Source organism: Silurus aristotelis (genome assembly GCF_946808225.1).
Source record: "Silurus aristotelis genome assembly, chromosome: 15".
NCBI lineage: Eukaryota > Metazoa > Chordata > Actinopteri > Siluriformes > Siluridae > Silurus > Silurus aristotelis.
The window spans coordinates 2,320,382-2,338,452 of NC_139588.1; the positions used below are offsets into that span (position 1 = coordinate 2,320,382).

At 42.6% G+C, this 18,071-nt stretch overlaps 4 protein-coding genes and 2 pseudogenes across 6 annotated transcripts in view; 1 reads left to right on the forward strand and 5 right to left on the reverse strand.

Annotated features, from left to right (window-relative positions):
• LOC310738041 (uncharacterized protein) overlaps positions 1 to 18,071 on the forward strand; it is a 924,051-nt gene that overhangs the window by 266,964 nt on the left and 639,016 nt on the right. The window lies entirely within an intron of this gene.
• On the reverse strand, positions 3,740 to 4,124 carry LOC310738243 (histone H2B pseudogene; annotated as a pseudogene). Its single transcript has one exon. The product of its transcript is annotated as a histone H2B pseudogene (transcript).
• LOC310738253 (histone H4) lies at positions 4,522 to 4,971 on the reverse strand. Its single transcript, XM_083563238.1, has one exon. The coding sequence runs from the start codon at positions 4,952 to 4,954 to the stop codon at positions 4,643 to 4,645; it is 312 nt and encodes a 103-aa protein (XP_083419364.1). The 5' UTR covers positions 4,955 to 4,971; the 3' UTR covers positions 4,522 to 4,642.
• LOC310738193 (histone H3.2) lies at positions 11,554 to 12,017 on the reverse strand. Its single transcript, XM_083563197.1, has one exon. The coding sequence runs from the start codon at positions 12,007 to 12,009 to the stop codon at positions 11,599 to 11,601; it is 411 nt and encodes a 136-aa protein (XP_083419323.1). The 5' UTR covers positions 12,010 to 12,017; the 3' UTR covers positions 11,554 to 11,598.
• Positions 12,532 to 12,948, reverse strand: LOC310738211 (histone H2A; the record flags this gene model as incomplete). Its single annotated transcript, XM_083563214.1, has 1 exon — positions 12,532 to 12,948. The coding sequence occupies exon 1, from the start codon at positions 12,916 to 12,918 to the stop codon at positions 12,532 to 12,534; it is 387 nt and encodes a 128-aa protein (XP_083419340.1). The 5' UTR covers positions 12,919 to 12,948.
• Positions 13,422 to 14,079, reverse strand: LOC310738164 (histone H1 pseudogene; annotated as a pseudogene). The gene has a single exon. The product of its transcript is annotated as a histone H1 pseudogene (transcript).

Consider the following 18,071-nt stretch of genomic DNA (forward strand, 5'->3'; position numbering starts at 1 on the left):
TGTCGGACCTGTGCTTCATGCCGATTTTAATCAGTAAAAAGAAATGTTTAATATTTATTTCTCGGTGGATTTATTTTTTAATATCCGACTAAATGAAGGATGTCGTGAATAAGTTTTTAAATAAAGTTTACATTTTTGTTCTTTTTTATATTTAATAACAATGGACGAGTTCTGAGTGAATCATGAATATTTAAGTAAATAAAAAAAGGAATAATAAAACTCGTTGTTACTTTTATATATTCTTTATTAAATTATATATTTAAAAATTGTATAATAGCTATCCTATTTTTTTATATATGTAGAATATTATTAGATACAAGATACATTGCTAGATTTATTATTATTATGATTATTATTGTTATTATTATTATTAATAAGATGATTATATTAATAACAACAGACTCTTGTACAGTTTCAGTGTAATTTTAACGAAATTTGAGGTAAAAAAAAAAACTGGACATCGGCGATTTTTGTAGTAGTAAAATGCTACCATCTAGTGGTAATATGAGACATTGCAACTTGTCGTCGTGCGGTACTTTTGATATGTTTGCTCTGTTTCCACACGTACGATTTTTACTTGTCGGACCTGTGTTTCATGGCAGGTTTTATTAGTAAAAACAAATGTTTAATGTTTATTTTTTGGTGGATTTACTTTTTAAATATCTGACTAAAGAAAGAACATAGTGAATACATTTTTAAATAAAGTTTTAATTTCGCCATTTTTATATTTAATAAAAATGGACAGGTTTTAAGTGAATCATAACGCCATGGCCCAATTTCAAATTAGGTTAGTACTGATATGGCTCTAATTCAAAGTACTTTGTGCTACAATGGCTCTCATTCAAATGATGGCGTGCTGCTAGGGACCCCAGCCCTGATGTGGCTACAGGGCACTGGTGTGAAACACTATACTGCTACTATAGCTCTAATGCTAATTATGTAGTGCTGCTATAACTATAATTCAATTTATGTGGGCCAACTATGGCTCTGAGTCAAATTATGTTGGCCAACTATGGCTCTGAGTCAAATTATGTTGGCCAACTATGGCTCTAATTTCAATTTTGTTTTGCTGCTATGGCCCTAGTGGGAAACACTGTTCCACTACTGTGGCTCAATTTCAAATAATGTTGTGCTGTCCTGGCCCTGATGTAAAACACTGTTGTGCTACTGTAGCTCTAATGCTAAATATGTAGTGCTGATATGACTCTAATTCAAAGTACAGTGTGCTACTATGCCTCTCATTTAAATTATGGTGTGCTGCGAGGGACCCTAGCCCTGATGTGGCTACAGGGCCCTGGTGTGAAACAACAGGGACCTAGCAGCACAACATAACTCGAGTTAGAGTCATAGTAGCACAACATTGTTTTGCTACTATAGCTCTAATGCTAACTATGACTCTAACTCAAGTTATGTTGTGATACTAGGGCCCTGATGTGAAACACTATACTGCTACTATAGCTCTAATGCTAACTGTGTTTCACATCAGGGCCCTAACAGCACAACATACCTTGAGTTAGAGTCATAGTAGCACAACATTGTTCTGCTACTATAGCTCTAATGCTAACAATGTTGTGCTACTATGACTCTAATACAAATTATGTTGTGCTGCTAGGGCCCTGATGCTAATTATGTAATGCCGATATGACAATACAAATCATGTGGGCCAACTATGACTAATTCAATTTACGTTGTGCTGCTAGGGCACTTATGTGAAACACTGTACTGCTACTATAGCTCTAATGCTAATTATGTTGTGCTGCTATGACTATAATTCAAATTATATTGGCAAACTATTGCTCTAATTTAAAATATGTTGTGCCTCTAGGGCCCTGATTTGAAACGCTGTGCTGCTACTGTAGCTCTAATGCTAACTGTGTTTCACGTCAGGGCCCCAGCAGCACAACATACCTTGAGTTAGAGTTATAGTAGCACAACATTGTTCTGCTACTATAGCTCTAATGCTAACTATGTTGTGCTACTATTGCTCTAATTAAAATTATGTTGTGCTACTAGGGCCCTGATGTGGAACACTGTGCTGCTACTGTAGCTCTAGTGCTAATTATGTTGTGCTACTCTGACTCTAATCCAAATGATCTTGGCCAACTATGGTTCTAAGTCAAATGATGCTCTGCTACCATGGCTCTAATTCAAATCATGTTGTGCTGTTATGGCCCTAGTGGGAAACACTGTTCCGCTACTGTAGCTCTAATAAGAATTATGTAGTACTGATATGGCTCTAATTCAAAGTACGTTGTGCTACTATGGCTCTTATTCAAATGATGGTGTGCTGCTAGGGACCCCAGCCCTGATGTGGCTACAGGGCACTGGTGTAAAACACTATACTGCTACTATAGCTCTAATGCTAAGTATGACTCTCACATCAGGTCCCTAGTAGCACAACATAACTCGAGTTAAACACTGTACTGCTACTATAGCTCTAATGCTAACTGTGTTTCACATCAGGGCCCTAACAGCACAACATACCTTGAGTTAGAGTCATAGTAGCACAACATTGTTCTGCTACTATAGCTCTAATGCTAACAATGTTGTGCTACTATGGCTCTAATACAAATTATGTTGTGCTGCTAGGGCCCTGATGTGAAACACTGTACTGCTACTATAGCTCTAATGTTAATTATGTAGTGCTGCTATGACTATAATTCAAATTATGTTGGCCAACTATGACTCTAATTTTAAATATGTTGTGCTGCTAGGGCCCTGATTCGAAACACTTTGCTGCTACTGTAGCTCTAATGCTAACTGTGCTTCATGTCAGGGCCCTAGCAGCACAACATAGTTCTGCAACTATAGCTCTAATGCTAATTACACAGTGCTGCCATGACTATAATTCAGATTATGTTGCCCAACTATCACTCTAATTCAAATTACGTTGTGCTTCTATCACTCTAAATCAAAGTATGTTGTGCTGCTAGGGCCCTGATGTAAAACACTATTGTGACGCCATGGCCCAATTTCAAATTATGTTGTTCCACTGAAGCGCTCATGTATATTAGGTTGTGCTGCTAGGGCGCTAATGGGAAACACAGTTGTGCTGCCATTGCACTAGTTCAAAAGATGTGCAAATATGGTTCTAATTTAAATTATTATTGTGCTGCTATGGCCCTGGTGTGAAACACTGTTCTGCAACTATAGCTCTAATGCTAATTACAGTGCTATTATGACTATAATTCAGATTATGTTGCACTGCTATATAGCCCTGATGTGAAACACCGTTAGCATTAGAGCTATAGGAGCAGAACAGTGTATCCCACCAGGGCCCTAGTAGCACAACATTATTTGAATTGGAGTCATAGTAGCACAACAGTTAGCAGAACAATAGTGTGCTACTATGACTCCAATTCAAATAATGCTGTGCTGCTATGGTTCTAATTCAAATTATGTTGTGCTGCTAGGACCCTGATGGGAAACACGGTTGTGTGACTATGGCCCTAATTCAAAAGATGTGCAAATATAGCTCAAAATTAAATTATGTTGTGCTGTTCTGCAAATATAGCTCTAATGCTAATTATGCAATGCTGCCATGACTATAATTTAAATGATGCTGTACTACTGTATCTCTAATGCTAAGGTTTGTTTACTTACCTCGTTATACAAAAGGTCATAGTCAGCGGGCGGGGAGAATTGCTGCCCCCGTAAAGAAGACCGCTCTTTGTATGAAAAAATGGGTGGCTCTTAAAAGAGCCGTTGGTTTTTATCTTAAAGACGGCGATAACACGATTTACTTTGAGCTGGTGTACTTGGTGACGGCCTTTGTGCCCTCGGACACGGCATGCTTTGCAAGTTCACCGGGAAGCAACAGGCGCACGGCGGTCTGGATTTCCCTGGAAGTGATTGTGGACCGCTTGTTGTAGTGAGCGAGACGAGAAGACTCACCGGCGATGCGCTCGAAAATGTCGTTTACGAAGGAATTCATGATGCCCATAGCCTTAGAAGAAATGCCGGTATCAGGGTGCACCTGCTTCAGAACCTTGTAAACGTAGATAGCGTAGCTCTCCTTCCTTGACTTTCTGCGCTTCTTGCCTCCTTTGCCGGCCGTCTTCGTGACAGCCTTCTTGGAGCCCTTCTTGGGCGCGGTCTTTGCTGGATCAGTAGGCATAATGCTGCTTCTCGAGGAAACTGCGAGAGAATGAAAAAGGAACGCCTCGCCGCCTCTCTATTTACAGACCTGCATTGTAATTACGTACAAGGGAAAGGAGTCGTATTATTGGTCACAAATCCAAACCTCATCATACAAGGCTCCGCCCTCCTCCCATCCTCTCCCGTTCCCTCTCCCCCGCCCCTGAGCTACTCTTTGTTTCCCTGCCCGCCGTTTTGTGCGCGCACACGCACAGACAAATATGAAGTATATATATATATATATATATATATATATATATGTATATATATATATAAAAAAGAGAGAGACTTTGAGACAAAACTGTAGTGCTTGTGCAACATTTTACCTTATTAGAATATATCTAATTATTACAAATTCCATTAGTCACATACACTTGAGAAAATAGTTATTTCCTCCCCTTCTCCGCCACACACACACACAGTAAAAGAAACAATAGCTCATTTTGTAATATTTGGGTGGCTCTTAAAAGAGCCGTTGTGTTCACGTTATTTGGTAGGTAAGCGTTTAACCGCCGAAGCCGTAAAGAGTGCGTCCCTGGCGTTTCAGGGCATACACCACATCCATAGCGGTGACGGTCTTTCTCTTCGCATGCTCGGTGTATGTGACTGCATCGCGGATGACGTTCTCCAAGAACACCTTCAGTACACCTCGAGTCTCCTCGTAGATCAGACCGGATATACGTTTAACACCACCACGGCGAGCCAGACGGCGGATAGCCGGCTTAGTGATACCCTGGATGTTATCGCGCAGAACCTTACGATGGCGTTTAGCGCCTCCTTTACCGAGTCCCTTGCCACCCTTTCCTCTTCCAGACATGGTGCTGCTCTCACAAAGTCAAGCTGCTCAATAAAGAAGCCCCGCGCAATGCCCGCCTATTTATTCTCTCTCCACAGGACCTAGTTGAGAACAGGCGAGGGGGCGGACCTAAAACCAACGATCACACAAAACAATGTCTTCAAAGCGAAACGCCACAGCCGTTAACATGCTAGAGTCTTGTACTTCCTCAGGCTTTTTGTCCACACAAACATAGTGATATAGAAATAGTAATAGTCATGTAGTGGAATTGATTTAATTTGGTTTTTGCTCACAGCATGGTACACTCAATGCAGTTCAACACACAAATATTTAAATTGAGAATTATAATTAGAAAAACTGTTTTGACTCAGTTGCAATTTTTATTCCAGTAGAAGTATAAATCAAATTGCAGTTCTTGTTGCATTAAGTAGGCTTATATCATTATGAGGAATGCAAAATATTGCACACACTATGCTTTCAGTTACTTACACACTGTGCCACTACTGACCAAAAAGGTGTAAACCTGATGGGGGACAAAATATTGAGCTACTGTACATATGCAATTAAAAGGTTTTCGCATATCCCAACTCATCTGGAAGCTGGGGTCAGAGCGCAGGGTCAGCCATGGTACAGCGCCCCTGGAGCTGATAGGGCTAAGTGCCGTAAAAAAGAGTGCGTCCCTGGCGTTTCAGGGCATACACCACATCCATAGCGGTGACAGTCTTTCTCTTCGCATGCTCGGTGTATGTGACTGCATCGCGGATGACGTTCTGCAAGAACACCTTCAGTACACCACGAGTCTCCCCGTAGATCAGACCGGATATATGTTTATACGGTGGTGTTAAACGCCTTGCTCAAGGGCTCAACCAGTGCCTTGCTCAAGGGCTCAACAGTGGTAGCTTGGCAGTGCTGGGGCTTGAACCGCTGACCTTGTGATCAGTAACCCAGAGCCCTAACCACTGGACTACCACTGCCCTGCTTACACCACTACCAGTAGTAGTAGTAGTAGCGTTAATCTTGTACTATACTTTTCAACACACAAGAAATATAGCATGACTATTGTAGGAATGGCCCATGATTATTATTAATATTAACAAGCATTATTCTCATTTATATTAATGTGGTACTATTTGCATTAGCAGTAGTAGCAATAGTAGTAGTCGTATTAGTAGTAGAAGTAGTAGTAGTAGTAGTAGTAGTAGTCAGTTATCCATACATCTCTCACATAGGCCAGGAGATTATGGTAATATTTGCATCAAGCATCAGAATGAGTGAGCATTGTGTGTACCTACATGGGCTGTAGAACATTGAGTAAATATATGTATATTATTTATCCAATTCAATAGGACGAAGTTTCAGAGACAGATGATGCTTCAGATACACAGTCACTTCTACAGCACCAATATTTTGATGGCACCTTAAAAAAGGGAAAAATGTTCCTTTATTGAGAAAACATATATGCAGATGCAAATACGGGTGCAGGAACAGGAACTCACAAATCATTCGTGAACATCATTACACCACAGCAGGAGCTGACAAGCTGAGCAAACCCAGTGCTCAATCTGCACTAGTGTCCAGAAGTATATGGACAGGGCCACACACTTTGTCTAGGAGTGTGTGCATCTTTTACCTATGCTGCAAAATATGCAGTAAGGTCTCTATGTATTTGGACAGTGTCACGCTGACTTGTACAGACTGTCAATCAAACTATTATTCTAGAACTTAGCGCATCACGACACATTTTTCTTGGTAACTGCTCCACTGTCACAAAGAGTGTGTATGCTCACTGAGTGCTCACCTGAATAGGAAATGCAGTGTATGCTATATATCTCTGTTTATATTTCCTAATAACGTACCATGTAGTGTAGACAGGCATCATTTGATAAAGTGAACAATTCCTTTGACTTGACTTCGGTAATCAACAAAAGGTAGAGAGGAATGTGCACTTTCTAGATTTGGTCACACAATAGCAGTCAAGACCGATGCAGAACTACACACCATGCTGCATTAAGCAATCATTATTATTATTTATGGTATTCATCAAACCCTATTCTTAACTCATTCCTCAACTTACTAAGAATAATTATTAGGATCATGGTTGTTAGTAGTAGTAGTAGATGTAGTAGAAGAATTGGGTCTGAGATGAGATCAGAACAAACAAACATACACGAATTACACTTAAAGAAAAAAAAAAAAAGAAAAAAAAAAAAAGACCAAAAACACTTTATACTAGTGTTTAAGGGTATACAGGGATATTTCTAATAAAGGCAGAGTTCGGTGGACGTTGTAGAGCTTGACTGCCATCGTGTGGCAATGTTTACATGTTGCAGAAAAATGTAGATTAAAGAAATTGATGCTCACATCATTTTGTGTGATTATTGTGTATGGAACAGCCATTTACTCTAAGGTTTCGCATTAAAAGTTTGAGATGAGATCAGAAAAAACAAACACACAAACAAACAAACAACATTCACAAATTAAACCTTAAAAAATTAGTCCAAAAACATTTCATACTAGTGTTTAAGGGTATACAGGGTTTCTTCCTAAAATGAACTGTGAGTCCCTTTTTGTCTCGCTTCGTGTTTATCTAATAGGCCAGTAGAACACGTCATATATATCAAATTGCACTAGTGCCCATAACTATAGTCACAAGTTCCTAGATCATTTGAATATTTGTGTGCGTGTGTTTGTTTGTTTGTTTTTTATTTCTTGCTCTTCCCAAATCTCTTCTTTTGTCCAATGTTGCACAATATCCTGGAAAGTGTCGGTATATTTGTACTGTGTTACAATTTGAAGAGAGAAACAGAGTGAGAGTCAATAATGTCACATTAGAATAACATGTGTCTCTCTCTCTCTCTCTCTCTCTCTCTCTCTCTCTCTCTCTCTCTCTCTCTCTCGCTCTCTCTCTCTCTCATTTCAGCAAGTTGTTTGTTGAATTTAGCTGAGCTTATACTACAGTTAGCCCTGTCAACAGCTTGGCATCAGCACACATCTCTGTAACTGGACCCTGGACTTGCTTGAACACCTTCACCTCCTCCAGTCCCACACTCAGGGATGCGTATTGTACCCTTACTTATATTCACTTTTCCACTAATGAGTGCTTACCTGCCTAGGCCTTAGAAAGCATCATCAAGTTTGCTGATGACACCACGAATGGTAGGCCTGATCAGAGGTAAAGATGAGACGACTTTCAGGGAGGAGATCCAGCGCCTAGTAATTCACACCAACAGAGATGTTGTGGAGTGTGAATTCAGCCTCAAGTTACTTAAAGTCCTTATCTTCGAGGATCTCACCTGGTCACTGAACTCTTCTCTCTACTTCGCACATCCATGACTTTAGTACCACTCATATTACATCACTTCAATACCAGAAACTTTTTAAATGCGTTTCTTGCACATCCTTTCTGAACTGCTGCTATATTGCTCCTTTGCAGAACACTTTTTCTTTTTCTTTACATTTTTGCTACTCTTCAATTTTGTTCAATTTGTCTTGTCACAACAGGTTCACTGGCGGAGCTATTATGTGTTTTATGGATTGTCCTGCACTGACTTGTGTTGTCTTGCACTGTCTTATGTTGTCTTTGCACTGTTTGCACCAGGTTGCACACATGCACTTTATGTGGCAAGGACACTTAGCAGCCCTGTGTGTTCTGTTTCTGGAATTGTTGTTTAATGTAGCATCAGGGCTGGGATGCGAAGGTTCCGTTGTCTCATTTCACTGTGTACTGCGTCAGCTATATATGGTTGGAATGACAATAAAAGCTTCTTGACCTGACCTCTTGACTTGTCTCAACAACGCCTGTGATTGCTGAGGACACTTTAAAAGTCCTGTCTGTGCTACAGGATACTGGAGAACTTCTACAGCTGTACCATTTCTGTGTGGTACAGCAACTGCACTGCTCCAGGCCCTATAAAATAAAATGGAAAATGAAAATCTCCCAATGAATCATTGGCACTCAGCTCCCCATCTTGGAGAACATTCACAAGAAACACTGTCTGGAAAGGTCAAGTCAAGTCAAGTCAAGTTTATTTGTATAGCGCTTTTCACAACAGACATTGTCTCAAAGCAGCTTTACAGAAAACAACAGTGAAGGTGAATGGTGTGCGTTTGTCCCTGATGAGCAAGCCGTGGCGACAGTGGCAAGGAAAAACTCCCTTGGATGATATGAGGAAGAAACCTTGAGAGGAACCAGACTCAAAGGGGAACCCATCCTCATATGGGTGACATTAAGAGTTTGATCATAAATCTTTCAACAATACAGAACAATTTGTGATCATCATAGATCCAGCATCAGCTTCTCCATGCCAGGGCCTTTAAACACTCGGCATCTACTTCTCCATGATCATCCATAGGTCCATAATCTTCACGAGGTGGGACGTGACTGGAGCTGGCCAAACCTCAGGATGCCTCGGGATGGGGAGAGAGAGAGAGAAGCAGTGGAGAGGAATTAGCGTAGCTGCTGTTCATGATATTAACAGCACAAATTGATAATGTGCATGTGATCATGTATTCTGGAGCACAAGGTTATGATGTGATGTGTGTGATGTGTGTGATGTGTAGGCTTTGCTAAAAAGATATGTTTTTAATCTACACTTAAACTGGGAGAGTGTATCTGAACCCCGAACACTGTCAGGAAGACTATTCCAGAGTTTAGGAGCTAAATGTGAAAATGCTCTACCGCCTTTAGTGGACTTTGCTATTCTAGGAACTACTAGAAGCCCAGAGTTTTGAGATCTCAGGGAGCGTGGCGGATTGTAGCGTGTTAAGAGACTGGATAGATACATGGGAGCCAAACCATTTAGTGCTTTATAAGTGAGTAGCAGTAGTTTGTAGTCTATTCGAAACTTAACAGGAAGACAATGTAGGGACGATAAGATTGGGGTTATATGATCGTATTTTCTTGACCTAGTAAGAACTCTTGCTGCTGCATTCTGAACTAACTGAAGCTTGTTTATTAATGACGCAGGACATCCACCTAGTAATGCATTACAGTAGTCTATTCTGGAGGTCATAAACGCATGGACGAGCTTCTCTGCATCAGATATAGACAACATGTTTCTTAACTTAGAAATATTTCTAAGGTGAAAGAAGGCTGTTTTTGTAACTTGATTGATGTGATTTTTAAAAGATAAGTTGCTGTCTAAAATAACTCCCAGGTCTTTTACCGTTGAACTAGTAGTTACAGAACAAAGTGCGCAGCAGTTGTCTGTGCAGAGCTCACAAGATCATCAAGGACCCTTCACATCCCAGTCACAAACTGTTTAACCTCCATCCATCAAGATCCAGATACAGAAACATACGCACCAGAACCAGCAGGATCAGGGACAGCTTTATTTCCATCCACCATCACCACACTGAACTCTACACTACACCGTTAGATCACTGTATAAGCACTGTATATGTAAATGTTACATATTGTTTTTTGTATACTCCGCATTCTCTACACATATTGTGCCTCACTTCCATCTGCACTACTATTATATTTGTGTATCTGTATATACCTTACTGTACATCCTGCCACATTCATGTATATACAGATATATATTTCTATCTATCTAACGAACCTCTGAGCAGATGCTAAATGCATTCTCTTAGCTCTGTACATGTATCTTGCACAATGACAATAAAGTCAACAATAAATCTAATCTAAAATATAATATAAAATTACACTAGTGTCCATGAGTACTTGGAGAGGGCCACTATTCATTCATTTCATTGTGTTGCTGTTGGTATTGCACATTTTCCCACACAAATACATATACACATATACATGTGTGTGTGTGTGTGTGTGTGTGTGGAAATATATGCACATATATGGTTTGGACATATATGCACGACAACGAAAGAGAACATACATACAGTGCTTTAAATTCATGTTATGTCAAATTGTTCCTAACGCATAAAAACATGTTTAAATGGTCAGAATCGTAGTCAGCATACTAAAGTTATATGTGAGAGAATTAATACTATGATGAATGCAATTTATTGTTTTGTTTGTTTTTTTGTCTCCCTTAGAATACAAACGAGAACACGAGAATGGGAGGTGACACTTTGGCCACAAGATGGCAGTCACGCTCCGTGCAGAACAGCAAGCGACCTTCTTTTTGCATTTATTATTATTATTAATATTATTACTGTAGCCAAGAATTAAAATAATCTATAATAAAATACACAAAATGCTCAGCGACAGAGCCACAAAATCAGAGGTTTGCCGAAGCACTCCATTCGAATAACTAGTTATATATATATATATATATATATATATATATATATATATATATATATAACTAGTTATTCGAATGGAGTGCTTCGGCAAACCTCTGATTTTGTGGCTCTGTCGCTGAGCATTTTGTGTATTTTATTATAGATTATTTTATATATATTCGAATAACTAGTTATATATATATATATATATATATATATATATATATATATATATATATATATATATATATATAACTAGTTATTCGAATGGAGTGCTTCGGCAAACCTCTGATTTTGTGGCTCTGTCGCTGAGCATTTTGTGTATTTTATTATAGATTATTTTATATATATATATATAAAATCATTTGTTTAAAACAACCACGGTATAGACTTGCTCGTTTTACTGAGACAATGAGGTGGCTCTTAAAAGAGCCTTTGTGTATACTGGACAGAGTTATTGTTTAAGCGCGCTCTCCGCGAATACGGCGGGCCAGCTGAATGTCCTTGGGCATGATGGTCACTCTCTTGGCGTGGATGGCGCACAGGTTGGTGTCCTCGAACAGGCCGACCAAGTATGCCTCGCTCGCCTCCTGCAAAGCCATTACAGCGGAGCTCTGGAAACGCAAGTCAGTCTTGAAGTCTTGAGCAATTTCTCTCACCAGGCGCTGGAAGGGCAGCTTGCGGATGAGCAGCTCAGTAGACTTCTGATAGCGACGGATCTCTCTCAAAGCCACGGTGCCGGGCCTGTAACGGTGAGGCTTCTTCACGCCGCCGGTAGCAGGCGCGCTCTTGCGAGCAGCCTTGGTGGCGAGCTGCTTCCTGGGCGCCTTGCCACCAGTGGATTTACGGGCAGTCTGCTTAGTTCTTGCCATAGCGTTGAGCTGTGCACTTCGCGGAAGAAAAACAGAATGAAAAGCGCTAGCAAACGCTGGCTTTTTAAGCCTGAACGACGCCTCGCGTTCATTGGGCGTCTCGAAACCTCTCGTCTTGCATTGGATCGATCGCTATACGTCACTCGACGATTATTGGCTTAGACCTAGTCAGCGCCACAGTTTGAACACCCCACCCCACCCCACCCTCCCTCCCTCCCTCCCTCCCTCGGCTCTCTTGCACAGCACTGTTTTCCTCTGTTCTATAGTTACACAAAGACGGCCGTCGCAATTTAGAAAAAAAGTAAAAATACTTCCGTTATATTTATGCTTCTAAGTCACTAATGAGAATGGCATGATTATTAGACTATTCCAATGGGCTTTATTAAATGTGATTCTCTTGGGTGCAACTTTCTAGAATGAATACAATTATATACACAAAGTAACAAACTTGCACTTTTTGAGTCAAAGTGGGTGGCTCTTAAAAGAGCCTTTGGGTACTGACAAAAACAGCATTGGACTGCTTTACTTGGTCTTGACAGCCTTCTCAGTCTTCTTAGGCAGAAGTACAGCCTGAATATTAGGCAGCACACCACCCTGAGCGATGGTCACTCCGCCGAGCAGTTTGTTCAGCTCCTCGTCGTTACGCACGGCGAGTTGCAAGTGTCGGGGAATGATACGAGTCTTCTTGTTATCACGGGCAGCGTTACCAGCCAACTCCAGAATCTCAGCGGTCAGATACTCCAGCACAGCCGCCAGGTAAACGGGAGCGCCGGCACCGACGCGCTCAGCGTAGTTGCCTTTACGCAGAAGCCTGTGCACACGGCCTACAGGAAACTGCAGTCCTGCCCTGGATGAGCGAGTCTTGGCCTTGGCCCTGGCTTTGCCACCGGTTTTGCCTCTTCCACTCATTTTGCTGTAGATCAGATTTGTTCAAGGAACAAGTCGATAATAGTGAACGCTTCGCGCTGAAAACTCAGATATAGGCAACACAGCCACTCTCTCATTGGCTTAGAACACCATGTGATCAACATCCAATCACAAATGCACAAATGGTGACATTCATTCAGCCTTAGCCTAACAACCCCCCCCACACACACACACCTCCCCTTCCCTAATAGTCTCTGTGTGTCTGTGTGTGTGACTGAGGATTGAGCGCGCGCTCATGGGAGACACAGGTATCAGGAAACAACATTCATGTGAAATGTGTACAACGACACATATATCATATAATCATAAGCATCTTTATAACTACTACATAGGGATTTATGACATATGGATACGCAAACTATCTTGTATTCGCGTTCACTTTCATCATGGGAGGATTCAAAATGTTGCTCTTTGGGGGAAAATATAGGTGGCTCTTAAAAGAGCCGTTTAGTTAAGGTAGACATGAAATAAACAAACAAACATGTTTACTTCTTCTTGGGCGCTGTCTTTTTCGCCTTTGCAGCCTTGGGCTTCGCCGCTTTGGGCTTCACGGTCTTTGCTTTCTTGGGGCTCTTGGCTGCTTTTTTAAGAGTCGCCGGCTTTTTCGCTTTCTTCGGGCTCTTGGTGGCTTTTTTAGCAGCCGCTGCGGGCTTCTTTGCCTTCTTCGGGGACTTCTTGGCGGCGGCAACAGGTTTCTTGGCCGCCACCTTCTTGGGATTCTTCGCCGCGGCGGGTTTCTTCGCCTTAACAGCGACGGGCTTCTTCGCCTTAGTTGCGGTCTTCTTTGCGGGCTTCTTGGCTTCGGTCTGCTTCTTGTTTAGCTTGAAAGAGCCAGACGCGCCGGTCCCTTTGGTCTGTAGAAGAGTTCCCTTCAACACGAGACCCTTGACAGCGAGCTTGACGCGGGAGTTGTTCTTCTCCACGTCGTATCCGCCGGCGGCCAAGGCTTTCTTCAGGGCGGCGAGCGACACACCGCTCCTCTCCTTGGACGAGGAAACCGCTTTGACGATGAGCTCGCCGACGCTGGGGCCGGCTTTCTTGGCCCTCGACGCTGCTTTCTTTTTCGGCGCTTTAGCCGGCGCGGCGGCGGGCGCGGGAGCAACTTCTGCCATCTCTCTAGTATCTGTAGTATCTCAGTGCGAGTCAGACTCTGTATACGCTGTGTAACACACAGAAACCTCCCGCCCCTCTGCTGGTGGGCCGGTCTTAAAACCGAGCATGAGAACGTTGTAGACTCAACCGGGCAGCCGCCGCTTCCGCGACACGCTCGCGAGTGTGTTTTCTCGCAGCGTTTCTCGTCGTAAATAAGACGCCGAAGACAAGATCCCGCGCGAATATGCACACATTTCGCGCGTACGGGCTTGCAAGTGTTCCGCGAGGCCCGTCATGGCCGAATAGAGAGCAGTGGTCGCTCTCGTTTTGCACGGAAGTGCACCGCGCGCCTGGCGCTCGAGCCGGCGCTCGGCGCATTTTGTGCAGAGTGCAGTGTAAAAAGGGGTGAGTTACATCCATGTCGGCGGAACAGCGTGTGTTTCACGTGAACGGCGATCCTTGTCAATGTGTCTGACGCATTGGCAGTGTGTGAATGCTGTGCGTAGTATTGGGAACGCTGGCTCTTGTGGGCTGTGTGAAGCACGTGTTAGTGTATGGAGCAGGTGTGCAAACTCCCCGTGTGCCTCCCGCAGCCGGACTCCCTATATCTTTGTCATCGTCTGGTCTTCGCCACTAGGCCTGGCGCGCCTCGTGCATGGCCCCGTGCTCTAGTAGTCCCAGGCCGACAGGTGTGCCTCGTTGCCCGCTTAACCCTAATTCCGATCAGGTCAGGCTGTGCTAACCCTAATTCGAACAGTGCCAACCCTAACACTAACTCCATGTCATTCAGGCTGCGCCAACCCTAACTCTATGTCATTCAGGCTGCGCTAACCCTAATTCGAACAGTGGCAACCCTAACCCTAACTCCATGTCACTCAAGGCTGCGCTAACCCTAATTAGAACAGTGCCAACCCTAACCCTAACTCCATGTCTTTCAGGCTGCGCTAACCCTAATTAGAACAGTCCCAACCCTAACCCTAACTCCATGTCACTCAGGCTGTGTAACCCTAATTCCAGCAGTGCCAACCCTAACCCTAACTCCATGTCACTCAGGCTGCGCTAACCCTAATTAGAACAGTCCCAACCCTAACCCTAACCCCATGTCATTCAGGCTGCGCTAACCCTAATTCGAACAGTACCAACCCTAACCCTGTTCCATTCAGGCCGCTCTAACCCTCAATTGAAAAGTGGTAATCCTAACCCTACCTTTGTGCTGCACTAAGCCAAACTCAAATTGAGTTGTTCTGCTATGGCCTTAATGTGAAACACTGTTGTACTACTACAGCTCTAAAGCTAACTATGTAGTCTTACTATGACTCCAATTCAAAAGATGTTGTGCTACTATGGCAGTAATATAAATTATGTCGTGCGGCCATGGCCCAAATTCAAATTATGTTGTTTTACTATAGCCCTAATTCAGATTCTGTTGTGCTACTATGCCTCTGAATGGAAGTATGTTGTGCTGCTATGGCCCTGATGTGGATCAATGTTCTTCAACTATAGCTCTAATGATAATTCTGTTGCGCTACTATGATTCTAATTAAAATTTTTTTGGCCAACTATGGCTCTAAGTCAAATGATGGCGTGCTACTGTAGTTCCAATTTAAAATATGTTGTGCTGCTAGGGCCTTGATGTCAAACACTTTTGTGCTACAGTAGCTCTAATGCTAATAATGTAGTGCTGATGTGACTCTAATTAAAATTATGTTAGCCAACTATGACTCTAATTCGAATTATGTTGTGCTACTATGGCTCTAATTCAAATAATGTTGTGCTGCTATGGCCCTAGTGGGAAACACTGTTCTGCTACTGTGGCTCAAATTCAATTCATGCTGTGCTGTCCTGGCCCTGATGTAAAACACTGATGTGCCACTGTAGCTCTAATGCTAATTATGTAACGCCGATATGACTCCAATACTAATCATGTGGGCCAACTATGGGTCTAAGTTAATATATGTTGTGCCTCTAGGGCCCTAATATGAAACACTGTACTGCTACTATAGCTCTAATGCTAACTGTGATTCACGTCACGGACCTACCAGCACAACATAGGTAGCATTATAGCCATAGTAGCAGAACAATGTTGTGCTACTATGACTTTAATTCAAATTCGGTTGTGCTGCTAGGGCCCTGATGTGAAACACTGTGCTGCCACTACAGCTCTAGTGCTAATTATGTTGTGCTACTATGACTCTAATCCAAATGATGCTCTGCTACTATGGCTCTAATTCAAATCATGTTGTGCTGTTATGGCCCTAGTGGGAAACACTGTTCCGCTACTGTGGCCCAAATTCAATTCATGCTGTGCTGTCCTGGCCCTGATGTTAAACACTGATGTGCCACTGTAGCTCTAATGCTAACTATGTAATGCTGATATGACTCCAATACAAATCATGTGGGCCAACTATGGGTTGGCCCTAGTAGCACAACACAATTTGAATTAAAGTCATAGTAGCACAACATTGTTCTACTACTGTAGCTCTAATGCTAACTATGTTGTGCTACTATGGCTCTAATACAAATTATGTTATGCTGCTAGGGCCCTGATGTGAAACACTGTACTGCTACTATAGCTCTAATGCTAATTATGTAGTGCTGCTATAACTATAATTCAACTTATGTTGGCCAACTATGACTCTAATTCAAATTACGTTGTGCTACCATGGCTCTAATTTGAAATATGTTGTGCCTCTAGGACCCCGAAGTAAAACAATGTGCTGCTACTATAGCCCTAATGCTAATTGTGTAGTGCTGCTATGACTCTAAGTCAATTTATGTGGGCCAACTATGGCTCTGAGTCAAATTATGTTGGCCAACTATGGCTCTAATTTCAATTTTGTTTTGCTGCTATGGCCCTAGTGGGAAACACTGTTCCGCTACTGTGGCCCAATTTCAAATAATGTTGTGCTGTCCTGGCCCTGATGTAAAACACTGTTGTGCTACTGTAGCTCTAATGCTAAATATGTAGTGCTGATATGACTCTAATACAATGTACAGTGTGCTACTATGCCTCTCTTTCAAATTATGGTGTGCTGCGAGGGACCCTAGCCCTGATGTGGCTACGGGGCTACAGGGCCCTGGTGTGAAACATCAGGGACCTAGCAGCACAACATAACTTGAGTTAGAGTCAAAGTTAGCATTAGAGCTATAGTAGCAGAACAATGTTGTGCTACTATGACTCTAACTCGAGTTATGTTGTGCTACTAGGGCCCTGATGTGAAACACTGTACTGCTACTATAGCGCTAATGCTAACTGTGTTTCACATCAGGGCCCTAGCAGCACAACATAATTTGTATTATAGCCATAGTAGCACAACATAGTTAGCATTAGAGCTATAGTAGCAGAACAACCCTAATTCGAACAGTGCTAACCCTAACTCCATGTCACTCAGGCTGCGCTAACCCTAATTCGAACAGTGCCAACCCCAACCCTAACCCTAACTCCATGTCATTCGGGCTGCGCTAACCCTAATTCGAACAGTGCCAACCCTAACCCTAAACCTAACTCCATGTCACTGAGGCTGCGCTAACCCTAATTCGAACAGTGCCAACCCTAACCCTAACCCCAACTCCATGTCACTCAGGCTGCGCTAACCCTAATTCGGACAATGCCAACCCTAACCCTAACTCCATGTCACTCGGGCTGCGCTAACCCTAATTCGAACAGTCCCAACCCTAACCCTAACTCCATGTCACTCAGGCTGCGCCAACCCTAATTCGAACAGTGCCAACCCTAACCCTAATTCCATGTCACTCAGGCTGCCCTAACCCTAATTCGAACAGTGCCAACCCTAACCCTAATTCCATGTCACTCAGGCTGCCCTAAGCCTAATTCAAACAGTGCTAACTCTAACCCTAATTCCAATCAGGTCAGGCTGCACTAACCGTAATTCGAACAGTGCCAACCCTAACCCTAATTCCATGTCACTCAGGCTGCTTTAACCCTAATTCGAACAGCACTAACCCTTACCCTGTTCCATTCAGGCCGCTCTAACCCTCAATTGAAAAGTGGTAACCCTAACGCTGAATACCTTTGTGCTGCA

Excerpts from the sequence above, each read along its gene's own strand:
- LOC310738253 (XM_083563238.1), bottom strand. The coding sequence starts at position 4,954 with ATGTCTGGAAGAGGAAAGGGTGGCAAGGGACTCGGTAAAGGAGGCGCT.
- LOC310738193 (XM_083563197.1), bottom strand. The coding sequence starts at position 12,009 with ATGGCAAGAACTAAGCAGACTGCCCGTAAATCCACTGGTGGCAAGGCG.